Source organism: Papilio xuthus, unplaced genomic scaffold (assembly GCF_000836235.2).
Source record: "Papilio xuthus unplaced genomic scaffold, Pxut_1.1 DF827714.1, whole genome shotgun sequence".
NCBI lineage: Eukaryota > Metazoa > Arthropoda > Insecta > Lepidoptera > Papilionidae > Papilio > Papilio xuthus.
The window spans coordinates 2,922,180-2,938,840 of NW_013530935.1; the positions used below are offsets into that span (position 1 = coordinate 2,922,180).

Here is a 16,661-nt window from a genome sequence, read left to right on the forward strand (position 1 = left end):
TATGCTATGGTTCTGCATTTAAAATTATATTTAAAACTCCGTATGTTCTTAAAAATATTTCTTATAATGTTACTAGCGGGCTTATATTTATTAAAATTTAACTTTTAATTATGACGTCATCGTGTCATGATAATTAACGAGGGTTTCCACTGCGAAACATCTGTGCATTTATTTATTATTTTTCAAAATCAAAAAGGGGATAATCAAGAAATAACTTTTATAAAAAAATAGAAAATTAAAGCTTTTATTTAAATTCGCAAAAACGAAAAAAAAAACTCACTAAAGAGTTCCTGTGACCTCCTTCCAGCTCCATCATTAGACTCTGGTTAACATTGCCAAACTAGTCAAGATGATTCAAACGTGTCCAAACTCGATGAGATTGTGTTAATTCATTGCGGAGTTCCTATGGCCATCTTCCACCTTCATGATTAGATCAGTACCATGTTATATAATTGCATTGTCGTATAATTTATGGATGGAGGCAAAATTTTAGCTCAAGTGGGGAAAGTGGACCTTTAATTTGCAAGATGATTACATAGGGACAGGTAAAACCAAATAAAAACTTAAACAAAAGTTTGTAATTATAAAAACTCTTAGGTATCTGTCCATATTAATATATTACTCGTAATAAGAACGATTTTAGCTTCATATTTTCCCATCAAATATAATACATTTTTTTGTATAATTATTCCATTTAATTGTTGCAATTAAATGTACGATCGAAAATGTAACTTGATAACATTTTTTTTGTTCGTTTTGAAGTTCGCAAGTTTGTCTTTATTGTTTATACAAGAATTGTATAAAAAAGTCTTCTCCTTATTTTAATACATTACTAAACTATCCTTTAATTTATAATCGCTCCTTTATTTATCTCTGTATAAAACATATCGTCATCCCTGTGATCTATGACAAAACCAAGATAATAATGTGTTTTAAAAGTGGTTTGGTCTCAGAAACCCATGGTAAGTATTTTGTTTTGTTTTGCTTCAACTATGAAGTGATTAGGATAGTATAAACATATTGATAAGGAGTCTTGTTTAATTTTGTTAATGGTTTAATTTGTTAAAGACTAATATTAAATTATTTCTATCTATAATAGTTTTGATAATAAAAAATTATACATTGTTTTTAATAAACAAGGGATTTCGCGAATTGAAATATTGATGAGAAAGAGAAATTTTAATGAAAAAGACGATTTTTCATTAAAATTTCTCTTTTTTGTATTATAAATTTTTGCAAGGAAAATAAATTAAAAACATTAATCTCTTTGGAATTATATTAATAGATTAGGTTTCAAATATATTATGGAATCAAAATTATCTAAGTAAGCAACGCATATGCAATTGCGTATGTCTATGGGCAGCGATCACTTCGCTATTTCAGCGATTTCAGGTGGCCACTCGCTCGTTTGCCACCTTATAATATAAAAAAAAATATCTTAAATGCGGTTAACTCGAAGTAATAAGGTTTTATGTTTTAATCATAAGCAAGAAAAATTTAAGCAATAAAGTTAAACCAGTCTTTTTAACGCTTAATTCGACGAAATTTTTTGTAACGAAAAAACTGTTTAAGTAAAGTCATACTTACGTAATTTTCTCTAAACTTGTCCAGTAGATTTTTTTTAATTAGTTGTTTGTCATACTGGACACCATCGAATTAAGGGTTAATCTGGATTATCGGACAAAAAATGCGTACATTTCATTTCAATATTATAAATGCGAAGGTTTGGATGGATAATGTTTGTTATAAGGTATCTCCAAAACGACTGGACAGATCTCACTGAAATTTGGCATAGATGTAAAACATAGTCTGGAAGAACTCATAGGCTACTATTTTTTTAATCCCGCGTGGAAGGAGTCGCATGCGCCATCTAGTAATATAAAATTTAAACATCTAGCTAACTTGCATTCCATTGGAAAACATATGTAGGCGTTGCCAGATGATACATCTAACATCAAATCCCATGTCGAAATGAGACGCTAAAACGTGTTCCAGAGCAACTTTTTCTATAATTTGCATCTAAATCTTTGTAAGCTATCAGAGAGAAAACATATGTCACACTGTTTTGTATAATGCATACGAATTGTGTTTAACCTAATTAAGTTAACTCTATATTTATGGGTGAAGTGTTTTCCATCTTTTAAACTTAAGTCAAAATAAGCGTCTGTGGCTTAGGGGTTAGGCACTCGACTTGTAATCTGGTCCTGAGCTCGAATCCCGCGCTGTACCAATGTGTTTTCGATTCATTTATCCGACGTAGACGACGTACGACGTATGGTCACTAGCGCGTACCATCTTTCGACCAAATCTCCACTAACACCAGATGAGATCGTGGTCAAGCGCTGACTTATCAAACGTAAAAAAAAAAGTTCTTACGGTGAATTCTTCATAGAGATGTACCGTGAAAATAAAAATGTACTCTTATAGTGGTAGAGTGTTACATTAGTTTATTTAAAATTAAATTGTAAAAACATTTATATCTTATTGTTGCAGAGATCGAAGCGGCGGAGGCGTGCAAATGGCTACGAGCGGCCGGCTTCCCTCAATATGCGCAGATGTACGAAGGTAAATTACATCTTATATATCCAAATAACAGTAGTAAGATACAATTACACGACAAGATCTGTTAATTAATTAAATAAAAACAAAAAAAAAACGACTGACTGACTAAACTCTGTATAGAACATATCTTCACACCCGACTTTCATTTTGACAAAACAGATGTCACAATATGTTTTAAGCGGGGACACAAACCTAACCTTGGGTTTCTAAGACCTTTTGGTCCCTAAAGCTCAGGGGATGAATATGAATCGAACGATCTCTGAAACATCAAAATAAGTTTGGTCGTTTAGGGTACAGAACGTCACAATGGAACTTGGGTGAAAAAAAAGGGTTTTTTCCATTATTAATAAAAATAAATTAAAGATAATTTACCAAGTTCTAAATACATGAATAGTATGAATACATAGTTATGCAACTGATGTCAGGCTAAGGCCGTGTCTCAACGACGCCTGAGTCCTGACCTGTCCCACGAAACTATTAATCATACTTGCTGCGCAGTTTGTCCCACATATACAGGATGTTTAGTTTTGCTAAGCTTAAATAATACGTCTCGAAGGTAACCGTGCCAATTAGACACGATATTAATGTCTTTGCATTAAATTAACATTCAGTTCAAATACTTAATAATGAATGTTAATTATTTCGAAAAAGAAAAAAACAGATCCTGTCATTCGGGGATAGTGTAGCTTTCCAATAGTGAAGGAATTATTCAAACTTCTTCAGTACTTTCACAGCCTGTTCAATGCAAATTAACCTAGAAACAATCAAATTGTTTCTTTTTACTATTTGTATAAATAATTGCACGAAAAGTTTATAAAAAAATTACTGTCATGAATAAGATTAGTTTGAATTTCGTTGGTTTAATTAAAGTTAGTGGTTACTTTTTAATATAACATTATTCAGTTTAAGTTTCGTCTTACTGTGTACTTCGATGTAACAAACTTCAGCTGCGGAGATGAAGCCAAATCCAACTCAATTGGCTATTCATACATAGCGTTGATATAATGTGGACATGTCTTATTTTACTTAATAGGAATAAATAATTGATATGGAATTGCGTAATAAAGTACAAGAAAAAAAAGCGTAGATCAAAATGACAATATTCAAAACTTGTTTTGTTTTTCGGATTGGATTAAAATATGAGTTTTTTCTGTATCGTAAGTCTTAATATAAAATCAATTGGAAAACTTTAAAATAAATAAAATTTATTCTATTTTATGACAATTTCTGTCTTTAAAATATTTAAAGAATTATCAGGAATGTCCATACTAATCCAATTCATTTCGATGACAATATAAACTAAATTATCCTTTATTATGAGCTAAGGACTAGGGACGCGCAGTCACTCTTTCTTATTGAATTTGTGGTCACGTATTGAAACATTGTGACGGTAAATATTTTATTCTTTTCTGTGAACACTCTGTATCTTGATTTTTATTAATATTCTCTATAAATTGTATTTTATGTTTACGAGTTTTGTAGTATGGATACAAATTAATATAATTTTACGATGATTTCGAAGTTAAACACGGCAGAGTATTGGTATATTTGAATTAGACTCATAAAATAACGTACAATTAGTATTGGTATACTAATTCTATCAAACGTGCTCTATGAATGTATGTCATCGGTATTTATAAAAAGCGTCTTTTTCGCTCCGAAAAGAACGCTCTTTTCCCCTTTATGGTGAATTACACGCTGCAAGCATCCTGTAGTTCTGTGCTGCTGTGGTTATAAGGCGATACATTCTTCAATTGTTCTTTAAATAACTAAACCGTTGATTTCTGTGACCAAGATCTCTCATCTCTGTAATTGACTTGACAAAACGGAGATAACAATATGTTTTAAACGGGGAATTTGGTCCCGGAAACCCATAGTAAGTGAAGTTGCATACATTAAAATTGTATAATAAATCCAAGAAACAAACGAGGTGCAAGTAACGTCCACAATAAATAGAAACCTAAGGAGTAAACAAATATTTTAGCGGGAACTCGCTAAATACTATTCGTAACGTCAATAAATCTTCTACAGATAATAATTTCACCACGTTTCCGTCATTGGTGATAAACAAACTTGAAGATAGATAGTGAAATCGCTTGCTTAACGATAGATAAAGTCGCGCATAATAATGAAGTTGTATTTGGTAGTTTTCAAGTTTACTTACTGTACACTTAGAGAACTAAAAAAAAAAGTTAAAAATCATACAACTACTTCGTCCTTTGCTGCAATAAAAAATATAGCAATAAAACAAAACAGAGACAAAGAAGGTCTAGCCAGAATAATTGAGACACGCGCCTTCGTAAAATATTCGTTCTACGAACTGACCCCTATACATGGACTGGTTATAAGACGTATTATTTTGTACTCATTTGATTTTCGCTGAATAGTTTATTGCGATTTTGTGGATTTGAACTACTAATATAGATATAATTTAGAAATTAAGAGTCTCTTAACATCAACAGGCGCGTTTCTCTAGTAATAACTTGAAATGGATTGCTACGTCAATCACACAGATAATACGATGAGTTAACTTCTCGTAACAACAGCTGATTCAGGTGTTAGATCCGGAAAATAATACAATGACTCAATATGTTGATTCCTGTTACCACTTGTACTATTTCACGATAAACGCGGGGACTCCGGAAGAACGCGATAATCAAACGAATCACAGAATAAACAATACGCTTGGATTTTTAAGATAAGCTTATCTGTAGATATTGATAAACGGTCTTATGGAAATGTTAACGTATTTGTGAGTTTATGGCAAGTGGTTTAGTGTTTTAAAATATTATAATATACATGTACCAATTTTCAGCATTAAAAAATAATATATGTAAATTTTTATTAAAAGAATTTCTTCAATATGCTTTAGAAATCACAATATAAATTACGACCTTGCCGCTTTACTCCGAATGATTCCACTGGGATCCTTTTAGTGGACTACATTTTTATTATTTTTATCTCTTTACGGTCACCTACCGCTTCTTTTAAATCACGTCTCGCTACTTCTATGTTATGACAGGGTTATTAAAAATGGGCCAAAAAAAGTAAAAGTAAACCGATCGTTTAAATAAAAAACCAGGCGTGGCGAAGTATCATTCACGTAATTTTAAAGACCAAACAATACATAACTGATTAGCCTTATCTTGGATTCAGGTAAACATTTCTTTAAAATGACTAAATTCTTTCGAATTAATGGTTTTGATACGGAAAATTGAACCTTTAAGGTTTAGAATAAGGTATATAATCGTAGCACACTATTTTCGCAGTAATGCATGTCAATCAAATGACTAATTTGCTTTTGTTTTTATTGTAGTTATAGAAAAATAGACTCTATTACAACTAATTAGAAGTGCTTAATGTTTCTTAGAATGGTAAATGTATTTTGTTAGGCTAAACGGTAGGGGGTCGGTGCGTTCAACATTTTTGACAGGGGAACAAAACACATTTGTCAAAAATATTTTTTTTTTATCTGTACCGATTGGATCAGGTATATTGCAGTCTGTGGTGTGCAGTTAATGTGGACGCACATTTTTAAATCATTAAACGTTGATTGAGTGATTAAAATGATTACTTAATGATTGTGTACGATTTGTTGTGATGTGACGAATTTGGTGTCGTTCAAATACTGGTTATAAAAGTAAGTTGTTTATATTTATTAAAAATTATTAACTAAATTAATTCCAAATTTAAAAAAATAGAGAAAACATAATTCTTTATTTTTTTTTAAATTTGGAAACGAATTGCCAGTATTTGCTTCTGTAATAAAATATACTGTTTGTTCGTTGTTTGTAACTATATTTATTCAGCGGAATTTGCTCAGTTGGTATTTTTTATTAGTGTACCTTTTGTGACAAGTCACGTAGTCACTTTATGCTTATTATTTGGTTTTCTAATTTAGTATTATTTTAGAGTATTTTTATGTTCCTAGGGTAGTAATTGAGTTTGAAACAAATTATAATCAAGAGAAGTTATTCGTTATCTGATCAAATTTTTCCGATTGAAAAATTCTTTTTTTTTTATTTTACGATTGTAACGTAGAACGCTAGTAGGATAAATGTGATAAATATAAAATTTTCATATTAGTTAATAATGTTAAAGTAATCCGATATAAATTTCTTCTGACTGTCTTACTCATATTATAAATGTGAATTAAATTATTCAAACTTTCGTGAGACATTATACTAAACTGATATATAAACACGGCTAAACACTCACTTATATTCGTCGGGTGGCGACGGTGTGTGCATCCGCGAAATAATACCAGTACCACTCATCCTGATGAAGGGCCTCCGATGGGCTCGAAACTAGTCGGTGCCGCCACCGGACGAATATACATGAGTGTTTAGCCGTGTTTATATATCAGTTTATAAATGTGAAGGTTTGGATGAAACTTGGCATAAATAATACAATAGTTTGGACGAACACATAGGCTACTCATTAAGTTTTTTTTTAATTTCAACAGTCTGTATTTATATCTTTTTTAAAGTAAAATTTCACTGTATTTAACATACTTGAGGCTTTTATCACAGTAACATTTGTCTTACAGCAAAATTGACATACTGTTTAATGTGATTTAGCTGAAACTATGTTACCAATAGCAAAGACACAAAGTAAACACCATCGAGATTGGTTGTGATTCGACATTCCCTCTGTTTACTAAGGAGTGATTCAATTCGTCTCATTCGCAGTATGTTTGTAATGTTAATACGCACATGTAACCTTGTCCAAATCAAAATGAACTTCGTGGTCCAAGTTATAAAATTAAAGCGATTTAAACATCAATCGTTTATCTGGCTGACATAAACCATATCCTAACACAACTCGCTCGTTTCTTTTCTCGACGTTTGACATATATCATCGTAATTTCAATTACCATAAGGCGTTTTTCACTACTTTCTCTTAGATTAGGTAGACAAATAAAATAAATAATCCTCACTAAATTGCTACATGAATCGTTGAAATAGATTGATGTAGATAGATGATATTTATCTTAAAAAAAAACAAACGAGTACGTGTTTTGATAACCTTACTGTTAATTATAAGTGTGAATGTTTTGACGGATGGATGTTTGTTTGAAATTATATCTAGAACGGCTGAACGGATCTCGCTGAAATTTGGATAGCTGTAGAACATAGCCTGGAAGATCTTTTTAATTCCGCGCGGACGGAGTCGCATGCGACAGCTAGTTACGGTATACCTTAAAGAGTTGTTACATATTTAATTTTCCGCTTTTCTTTGTTACTTGGGCCACTTTAATATAATTCTGTTTGTACCACGTTATGACCTTACAACGTTTACATCTGGGTTCAATTGAATTGTGGCGGAATTAATAGGGTACAGTGCTGAACTAAAGGCTTATTGATACTAATTAATTTATAATATTAGACTGCTCGGAGTCCATACAAATCTGGTAATTTTAAAACACAACACTCAATTGTCGGACTTGAATTGTATTGTGTATAGGAAAATGTACCTTTAGAGGTACATACATTGTTACTTTTTTATATCATAAGATGGCAAACGAGCGAGCGGACACCTGAAATCGCTGATAAAGCGAAGTGACCGTTGCCCATAGACATACGTAATTGCATATGCGTCACCTACCTTTAATCGACGGAGGAGAGGATGCACAGAAAGAAAATATATTCCCTTTCCATGCATCCTCTCATCCGGAAAGTCCAATTCATCTTCCCATCCTTTCCTTATAAGAAAAAAGGTGGAAAGGGAAAGAGGACTAAATTAGGCCTCCGGGACGCACACTCATCAGACGAAACGCGGGATTGCTTCCACTTGACGCCTGTCTTCTGTGTGGTCGTGGTATTTCACCGGGCGAGCCGGGACAATTCGTGCGATGTTAAAGCGAACTGTACCACTGTTATTTGGGTAATTGTTTTTAATCTTGTGGAGTTTAAGGGATCTCTGGGTATTGAGCTTTTCTTTTTTTAATATGTAAAATGCTGCTGTAAAAGATAACGACTTCTATTCGATCTTTGAATGAAAACTTGTTGATTCTAAATGTTGAAAAAAGGCAGTATTCAGTGAACGTGGTCCATTTATAGGAGTTAATCGAATGTACGGCCGACTGCCCACGGGCCTTTGTCCGCGCTTTTAATTTGTGTTCGCTCCAACACAGGTCTGCGAGCGGCCTATTTGTGGACTTTATGTACAGTCAGAGAGAAAAAGTAGTAATAGAACGGTCATTTATTTTATATTTAATTTTTCTTTGAAATTTATAATAAAATTTCGTTATTAAATCTTATATAGCAACATTAACATCTGATGATTGTGCTACCAGTATTTAAGAGTAGATTTTGTTTATACTGCGATCAATAAGAAGACAAAGAGTTTCCGTAAATTTTATAGAATGAATAATTTTAGTATTATATTCCTTCGTGTGCAGCTGAACTTATAAAAATAATAATTCGTATTTTAACATATAGTGTTTTTATAGGTGCATTACAATTTTTCTTTTAAAATATTTCAACAGTGTACACCCACACTTGTATAATATTTATAACAATTTTGTTCACGAATGTACAACAGATCACCATCGGAAAAATAGTGAAAGCGAATACTTTTTCTAAATCGAAAACCACAAATGTATGATTTAGGTATTTTTAGTAGAATGCCCTTTTATATAGAAAGTGAAAGCTTAAATTATTATTATGGATAAAAATAAATTTATAAATATCTAGCAATTCAATATCATTTACAATAGATGAAAGATTTTGATGCTGTTTTTATTTAACGTAAAAATATGTTTCTAACATAACCGAAAACGATTTATTTCATCAAAAGATTGAATAAAAAACATTATATCCGTTGGCTTAAATTGTAAAAAGGGTAAAATAAATTAAAATTGCACGGATAACTGAATGAAAAAGTTTTAAATGATTTACTAACATCAAAAACATTTCTGCCAAACTAAAAGTAAGCACTGAAGTTTCGGTATAGTAAGTAAAAACAATTCTCTACAAAAATGTAGAGCATTAAAATTCACCTCAGCTTTATTTAATCGTGAATTTTCACTACAAGAGTACAAAACATAGTGTCATCCCTCTCGTTCTCTTTAAAAAAGAGCGAAAAAATATGAATCTACACAAGTTGTCAGGACAGTAGAAACCTACGGTTACACGGTGCTGAATTACAAAGCACACACGCGACGGCAACGGGAGCTATGTTGAAATTTTAATTAAAACCTTACGAACTAAGCAACGCTCCGGTTGCACAAATTTAACGTAAAAGGTCAAAAGTTAAACTAAAAGCTCTTACATACCTTTTTGCTATATGGCACGATGCTAATATTACAATGTGTCCCCACTGAGGAACCCGGACACTTTTGTTTTGGTACCGGGGGGAGGGGGCATTCTTTGAAAAGATACCCTGCCTACTGGGGGAAGATACAGAAGGCAGCCTCGAGCACAGTTGAATTGGTTTCTGGGGTCTCCGAGGAACGTACAGGAATCGGGACTCGGACACTACCTAAGTCATGGGTGATTAGAGCTTAGTCAAATACGCAAGCACAGTACTTTGGTTATAAATGTAATGTTGCTCTAAATGGCTTGATCGATTCTTAGTGAAGTATAATATTATGTTGATTCTATGATACATAGTGCAATTGGGTTTGTTGTTTTGTTCTCATTTCGTCTTCTTGTTTTTTTATATCATAAGATGGCAAACGAGCGAGCGGCCACCCGAAATCGCTGATATAGCGAAGTGACCGTTGCCCATAGTATACGCAATTGCATATGCGCTTGATAGCTTTAATCGACGGAGGAGAGGATGCACAGAAAGAAAATATTTTCCCTCTCCAGGCTGGATTCTGGAACAAAGATTAAATATTTTAGTTCGAAAATCACTTGTCGGAGTTTTATTTTGATTGAGTTACAAGAGATGTACCACCGTTCATTTAAACTGTGTTTCTTGGTGGTAAAAAAAGATGTTTCTATTTTTATATCAAAGCATTGATTGCTTGTTTTTGATACATTGATGTTTTGTTGAGTGACGAGTAAAGTTTTTGTAATAAACGTAAACATGATTTTGTACGTTTCAAAGCAATCTTTCATTTCCTTTGAATATATTTCATGTAATTTATAATTTTAACGAGTTTACTCTACCAAATGGTACATCGTTCTCGATCAAAGTGAAATCAATAAAGATTTATATAAAAAGATACTCGATTCAAAATATTTATGCATTCATATTTTTTCAATTTAATTTACTCATATTATAACTTTTAAATTGTATGTTGTGAGGTTATAAATAAGTACCACTAAATTTTTCTAGGTGAATTCCATTTACGTTGTTTATTACGTTGCATCAGAATTTTTTTAATATCATAAGCTGGCAAACGAGCTAGCAGCCACCTGAAATCGCTAAAATAGCGAAGCGACCGTTGCTCATAGACAAGAAAAAAGGTGGGAAGGGACGAAACGCGGAATTACTTCTACTTGACGCCTGTCCTCTGTATGGTCGCGGTATTTCACCGGGCGAGCCGGGCCAATTCGTACGAAGATGTTAAAGCGGGCTCTACCATTGTTTTACTTGGAAAACTTCTGTTTTTATTAAATTAAAAAAATATCAATAAAAATCAATACACGAAGTAATTCATAGGTACAAAACCATAGACGTAATTAAATAAGCAAATGTTTTGTTACAGAAAAAACAGGTTAAAGTTCTATTTATAATATTCCCGAATAAGCAACGTTCGATAAAATTAGCAAGTGACAAGCGAACTGTGAAGTGAACGCATGAACGCGTCCCCGGCCTTTTCATCCCTGAACCCGCCCAAACGAGCCGGGAATTAATCTGTTATGTGTATTTACATAATTTAAAATCACCGTAACCAGAATTTTCATAAATCCAAAATCAATATTCATGAACAATAGTTAATTCCAAAAAGCTGTAAGCTTTAATATAATACGATAAGCTTAAATACGAATCAAATGTTACTACTAAAAGATCAGTCAAGACTTCTTAGACATGACTATCTCACAGAGAGTCACTCATTACTTATGCAGTCCCTTAGTAAAGATTTTTTATACTGAACCTACGCTAAAACAGTCCTTAAACTATTAATACAGCAATAAAAGTCTATTTCAAACAACTATTGCATTAAAAGCATATTCCAATAAAAACTTTTTTTTAAAATCCAATCCCGTTATAATTCAGTAGCAGATGATGCAAGCAATCTAATGTACATTTTAATATTCTCTCCGATCGCCCACAACTCGACCTACATGCAAACCACCCTACCACCCTACCACCCTAGAGGACCGGAGGCGCGCGTCGGAACGTACGGCTCCACGACAGCCGCCCCAGTTATACCTTGATAACTAACAACTGTTTGTGTCAGTTACTGTACGTTTGAGTGGGGTAATGTTTTGTAGCGTGACTAGCATTGTTTTATAAGCTTAGCACTGTTATAAATTGTAAGGCCCTTCGTACACAAGGCAGTGAAAATCGTCGATAATAATTGTGTCGCGAGAATCACATAGCGCTCTTTCCGTATACACAATTATGAATCGTCGACGCGTGTCTTCTACACAGTACAGGCATAGCTACTACATACTAACTGTATAGAATTGCGCCGCCATCTTGAAAATTGCAGCGATTTATCTCACGACTATCTTAACAAATAAGTCTCGAGCGACTGTTTTAGGCGATGACAGATAGAAATGTCGGCGACTCGCGTTGTGTACAAAGCTCTATCACAATACATTGCATATCGCTTAGCGAGTAAAATCGCCGGATTTGTGTACGAAGGGCTTTAACTGTTTACGCGAAGTCGTTTGGTTTTTCAATAATAAATTAATAAATAGAGATCTTGTCCACAAAATTTACAGACTGCGTTATGAATATTTAAGAAAATATAATGAAATAAATACATCTTTTTCATCGTGACTTAAGAGTGTCTTATTCCAAAATAGTCAAAATTAAAGCAAACAATTGACGTAAACATATTCAATTAAGTTCTAGAAACGCTTTAGGTATGTGCGTTACAAGCTATATGATTCTGTTATAGTGAAATATTGTATGGTAAGTTTTTTTTTTATTAAGGAATTAAATGGAACGCCATCTAGTTTAAAAAATTAACAAGCTGTTGAATTTTTTTAATTTAATTTTATCAGAACTAAAATGAATTATGAATTTAATGCTCAATACAAAGTGTAATGCTTCACAGGTTTGCCTTATTAGATTATATCTCAGTGTAACATTGCCCTCTCATAATGTAGCCGACGTTCGACTAACAGCATGTTCAAACATCGCAGTAATATTGTTATCCTTTGTAAACACAGATTTACTAATGGACTCTGCATTAACACGTTAAACTTAATTCCAATCAAATTTAATTTCATTTATAGAATTCTGTACGAAAATATATTTTAAATAAATTATAAAAATATGTTTTAAAGGTAGGGAACGCATATGCAATTGCGTATGTCTATGGGCTTCGGTCACTTCGCTAGTTCAGCGATTTCAGGTGGCCGCTTGCTCGTTTGTCACCTTATGATATAAAAAAAATTACATAATTTCGCTTGAAAATTTAAGTTGTTTTAACATTTGTAATATAGAAGGAAGCATAATATTTTTTATTTATAATTTTAACAATAACAAAAAAACATGCTGCAGTATTTGCTCGTATTTATTACAAGCCCAATGGGACAAAGCTTCGTAAAATAAAAGTTTATATATCCTTAGTTCTTATTAAAATATTTTTGCATAACCATTGCATTTTACTCACTGATATACATGGACAGGCTATAAGCTGTGATATTTCGTGCCTATGTCATGTTCGCCATTTTGGCGTTGATTGTTGTAGTTGATGACGGTGGTGAGGATTTGAACTAATAATAAAGAATAAATGTCAGTAAATTCAACAGGGGCGTTTAAGTCCGAAGGACACATAAACTGTAATTTCCTGACTTATCTTACTAATATTATAAATGTGAATGTTTAGATTGATGGATGGATTTTTTATTTGAAAGCTTCTTCTTCTGAACGGATCTCGATGAAATTTGCCATTATTGTAGAACATACTCTGGAAGAACACATAGGCTAATAAGTTTTTTTTAATTCCGTTCAGACGGAGTCACGGGCGACAGCTAGTCTATTTATAAAGATCATTTTACTCCAATGAGAACTGTCATCAGAACTTTAATCACTTCAGATGTAATAACTTTAATGCTAGACCACGAGTCCATCGTATAACGTAGACTCTCACGCGCCACTGCATTAAAGGGGCTGTTAAATTTATATAGCCCTTTTTACGATGTTATGCTAGCTCTAGTAGAAGCTAGACCTATAATATAACAGTACTATGAATATACGCTTAAGAGTATCTTTTAGCTGCTAATAATAAGAGAATTTTCTGTTTGCTTTCCAAGTTATACAGATGTTTGTTTACTCTTAGCTTATTAGTATTTGCACTAGATATAATCTGTGATGTTAAGAATTATAGGCTGGACGTAAAATAATTCACTTTTCTATATAGTTAATAATTTAAGTATATTTCTGTAATATAAAAAAAAACATATATCTTGTATGATTGTTGGGAAGAAAATCTGATACAGTGCTGATGTACTGGCACAACACTAACCTTACTAAAATGTCGACGTTTATGTATATTATGTATGACTCAGTGGAAGGCATATTATAGGTTTTTTTTAATTCCACGCTGACAAATTTACTTTCAAAAAGTTACACGTGGTTGATAGGATATAATAAGTAACACTAAAAAGTCCAATGAAGTGATGTTACTTCAAAATAAAATCATAGCATAGAGTAACTAACGGAATAAGATTTACTATTTCACAATAGCGTTCAATTGTTTCAGATCTGCAGTTCCCGATCGACGTATCGGGAGTACAGAACGACCATCCCTTTCTTGACGCGGACTCCCTGCAGTCTCTCTTCCGGAGATTGACCGCTCTCAACAGATGTGCCAATATGAAACTGGAACACCATCATCATCAGAAACGTTCCGTAAGTACAAAACTACTAATTAATGTAGTAACTATTGATATCATTATCTCACATTTTAAAGGAAAATGAAACTTCGTAAACGGTCTTTACCAAGAAAAATAAGTCTTAATTCCTCTGGTATTGCAGATGTCCATGGGTGTCGTTGATCACCTCGGTGTTCCCACCGCTCGTTTGCCCCCTCCCTTATTAAAAAACTGTATAATTATATATATCTTACTAAGCATATAAACGGTAATTTTTATTACTATATGAATTTTAAGATAATCTCGTAATAAACACTCAGATGAAGAAACCGATTCAACAAAAATGATGCATACAAATTTTACACAGTACTACGTAACCTGTGGCTTAATTTTCCTTATTTTTTCTTAAAAAAAAGTTTTTTACAAAAGTTCAGTATTCTAGATATTGCGCTATAGACACAACATAAACTTCACTTTTTCTGCAAATTCAATCTTCGGTAATTGAAAGAGAAATTAGATTGGAATACTTTTCCCTCTTGTTACGCGAAGTCTGACAAACTACTTAGTTTGTGATTTCTTTTCCAACTTTCCAAGAGTCTATTTTAGTTACTGATAGTTATTTCTGAAGAAAATAAGGCAAAGGCACTCCAATCTATTCGTTTGTTCTATACATTTTTTATGTTTGCTTAAAATTATCTGCAGTCCTTAAGCAATTTAATTTTCTGTTATGTTTGGTTTGTATTATAGTTAAATGTACAAGACATTTAATGTTGAATATATTTGATTATGAGAAAACCCCTTCGGCGTTTCTTTGCTGAATAATAAAATACTTCTACTGTTCAGAATAAGGGTGCGTTACACTGTTATTGACGCATCTTAAATTTAGTTTCTTTTTTCTATTATAATGATTTTTTATACAGATTCAATATACAAATTATAAACGAATAACTATTTATTTAAACAATCATGAAATATTTGCACACAATTTTTAAACTTTCAATTTCATTTCCAATTTTTTTTATAACATGTTATGTTCTAACATAGGAATTTCTAAATTGGAAAATTGTTTTTGTTTAAGTTTGCATATCGCATTTAATTTAAAAAAAAGAAATATTAAAAGGTGTAGTGTGAAAAGCCCCTTAGTCTTGGGAAGGTAAAAATTTTAATTAATAAGTCTTTTAACAACTCGCTTAATTAAGGCTTATTTTGACTTGCTAAAGACCATTTACGAAGTTATAACCCTTTTATTATCTTCTTATTAAAGATGTTGTTTAGTAGTAAAAGGTAAATAATGAGATCTTTTCTTTATAGCTAGCTTAATTGCTCTACATGGATTATTGTTTTTAAATTTACATAAATGATTGGTTATAATAGTCCAAGAATGCTTTATTGATTATGCATAGATCTCTCCCATGTAGTAGAAAGAAGATTGTACGATGCATTCATGGCTATTCAGGACTAAAACATTTTACGGCAAAAAAGTAATTGTTAATCTGAACTGCTCTAAAAGTCTAGTGACAATTAATCAATTTAAGCGCCAATAGCCTAATGGTTAAGGGTACGGATTTCCGATCACGAGGTCGGAGGTTCGAATCCCACCATTCCACTATTGTCGTAAACCATATCCTAGCACAAGCTTAGAGCTTAGTTGGAATGGTAAAAAAAATATTAGTAAATAATCTGCTAATATTAAAAAAAATCAAACAAAAGCTTTACCATTACGCATAGTAAGAAGGATTTTTAAGAAAAGAACATGTTTAGTAATTTTTACAAAGTGGACATAATTGTCCAATCCACCCTAAGTCTATAGTCGTATACTATTCGAAGCAAAATTATATTAAAAAATATTTTAATGCAAGTCGATTCAGGTTCACTTACTCAGTCAGAAATTCAAACTTAAATTATGTTTAAAACTAAATTAAAAATTTCACACTTTCAACATCAAAGTACATTACCGACTTATCTCAGACATAACCATCCGTGTAAAGACACATTATTAAAAGTAAAACTGCTATCCAGTGTATAACAGCGGGTACAAGATCGTTTCCTCAATTCGCTGTCCAGTCGATTGCAAACACACGCTAAAGCTTACAGATAACTTCTCGAGTTTTACGATTGCCCGACGAATAAACTTAACATTTAACGACT

The 16,661-nt window shown here is 32.4% G+C and overlaps 1 protein-coding gene across 5 annotated transcripts in view; it reads left to right on the forward strand.

The window, feature by feature from the left end:
* cv-c (RhoGTPase activating protein) overlaps positions 1-16,661 on the forward strand; it is a 194,585-nt gene that overhangs the window by 159,479 nt on the left and 18,445 nt on the right. For 4 of the 5 annotated variants that reach the window (XM_013310778.1, XM_013310777.1, XM_013310780.1 and 1 more), the window contains exons 2-3: positions 2,494-2,565; positions 14,402-14,550. In XM_013310778.1, coding sequence (XP_013166232.1) covers positions 2,494-2,565; positions 14,402-14,550 — 221 coding nt within the window. Of the gene's footprint in view, positions 1-2,493; positions 2,566-6,096; positions 6,203-14,401; positions 14,551-16,661 lie in introns of those variants that run through there. The other variant, XM_013310781.1, reaches the window with a different exon arrangement.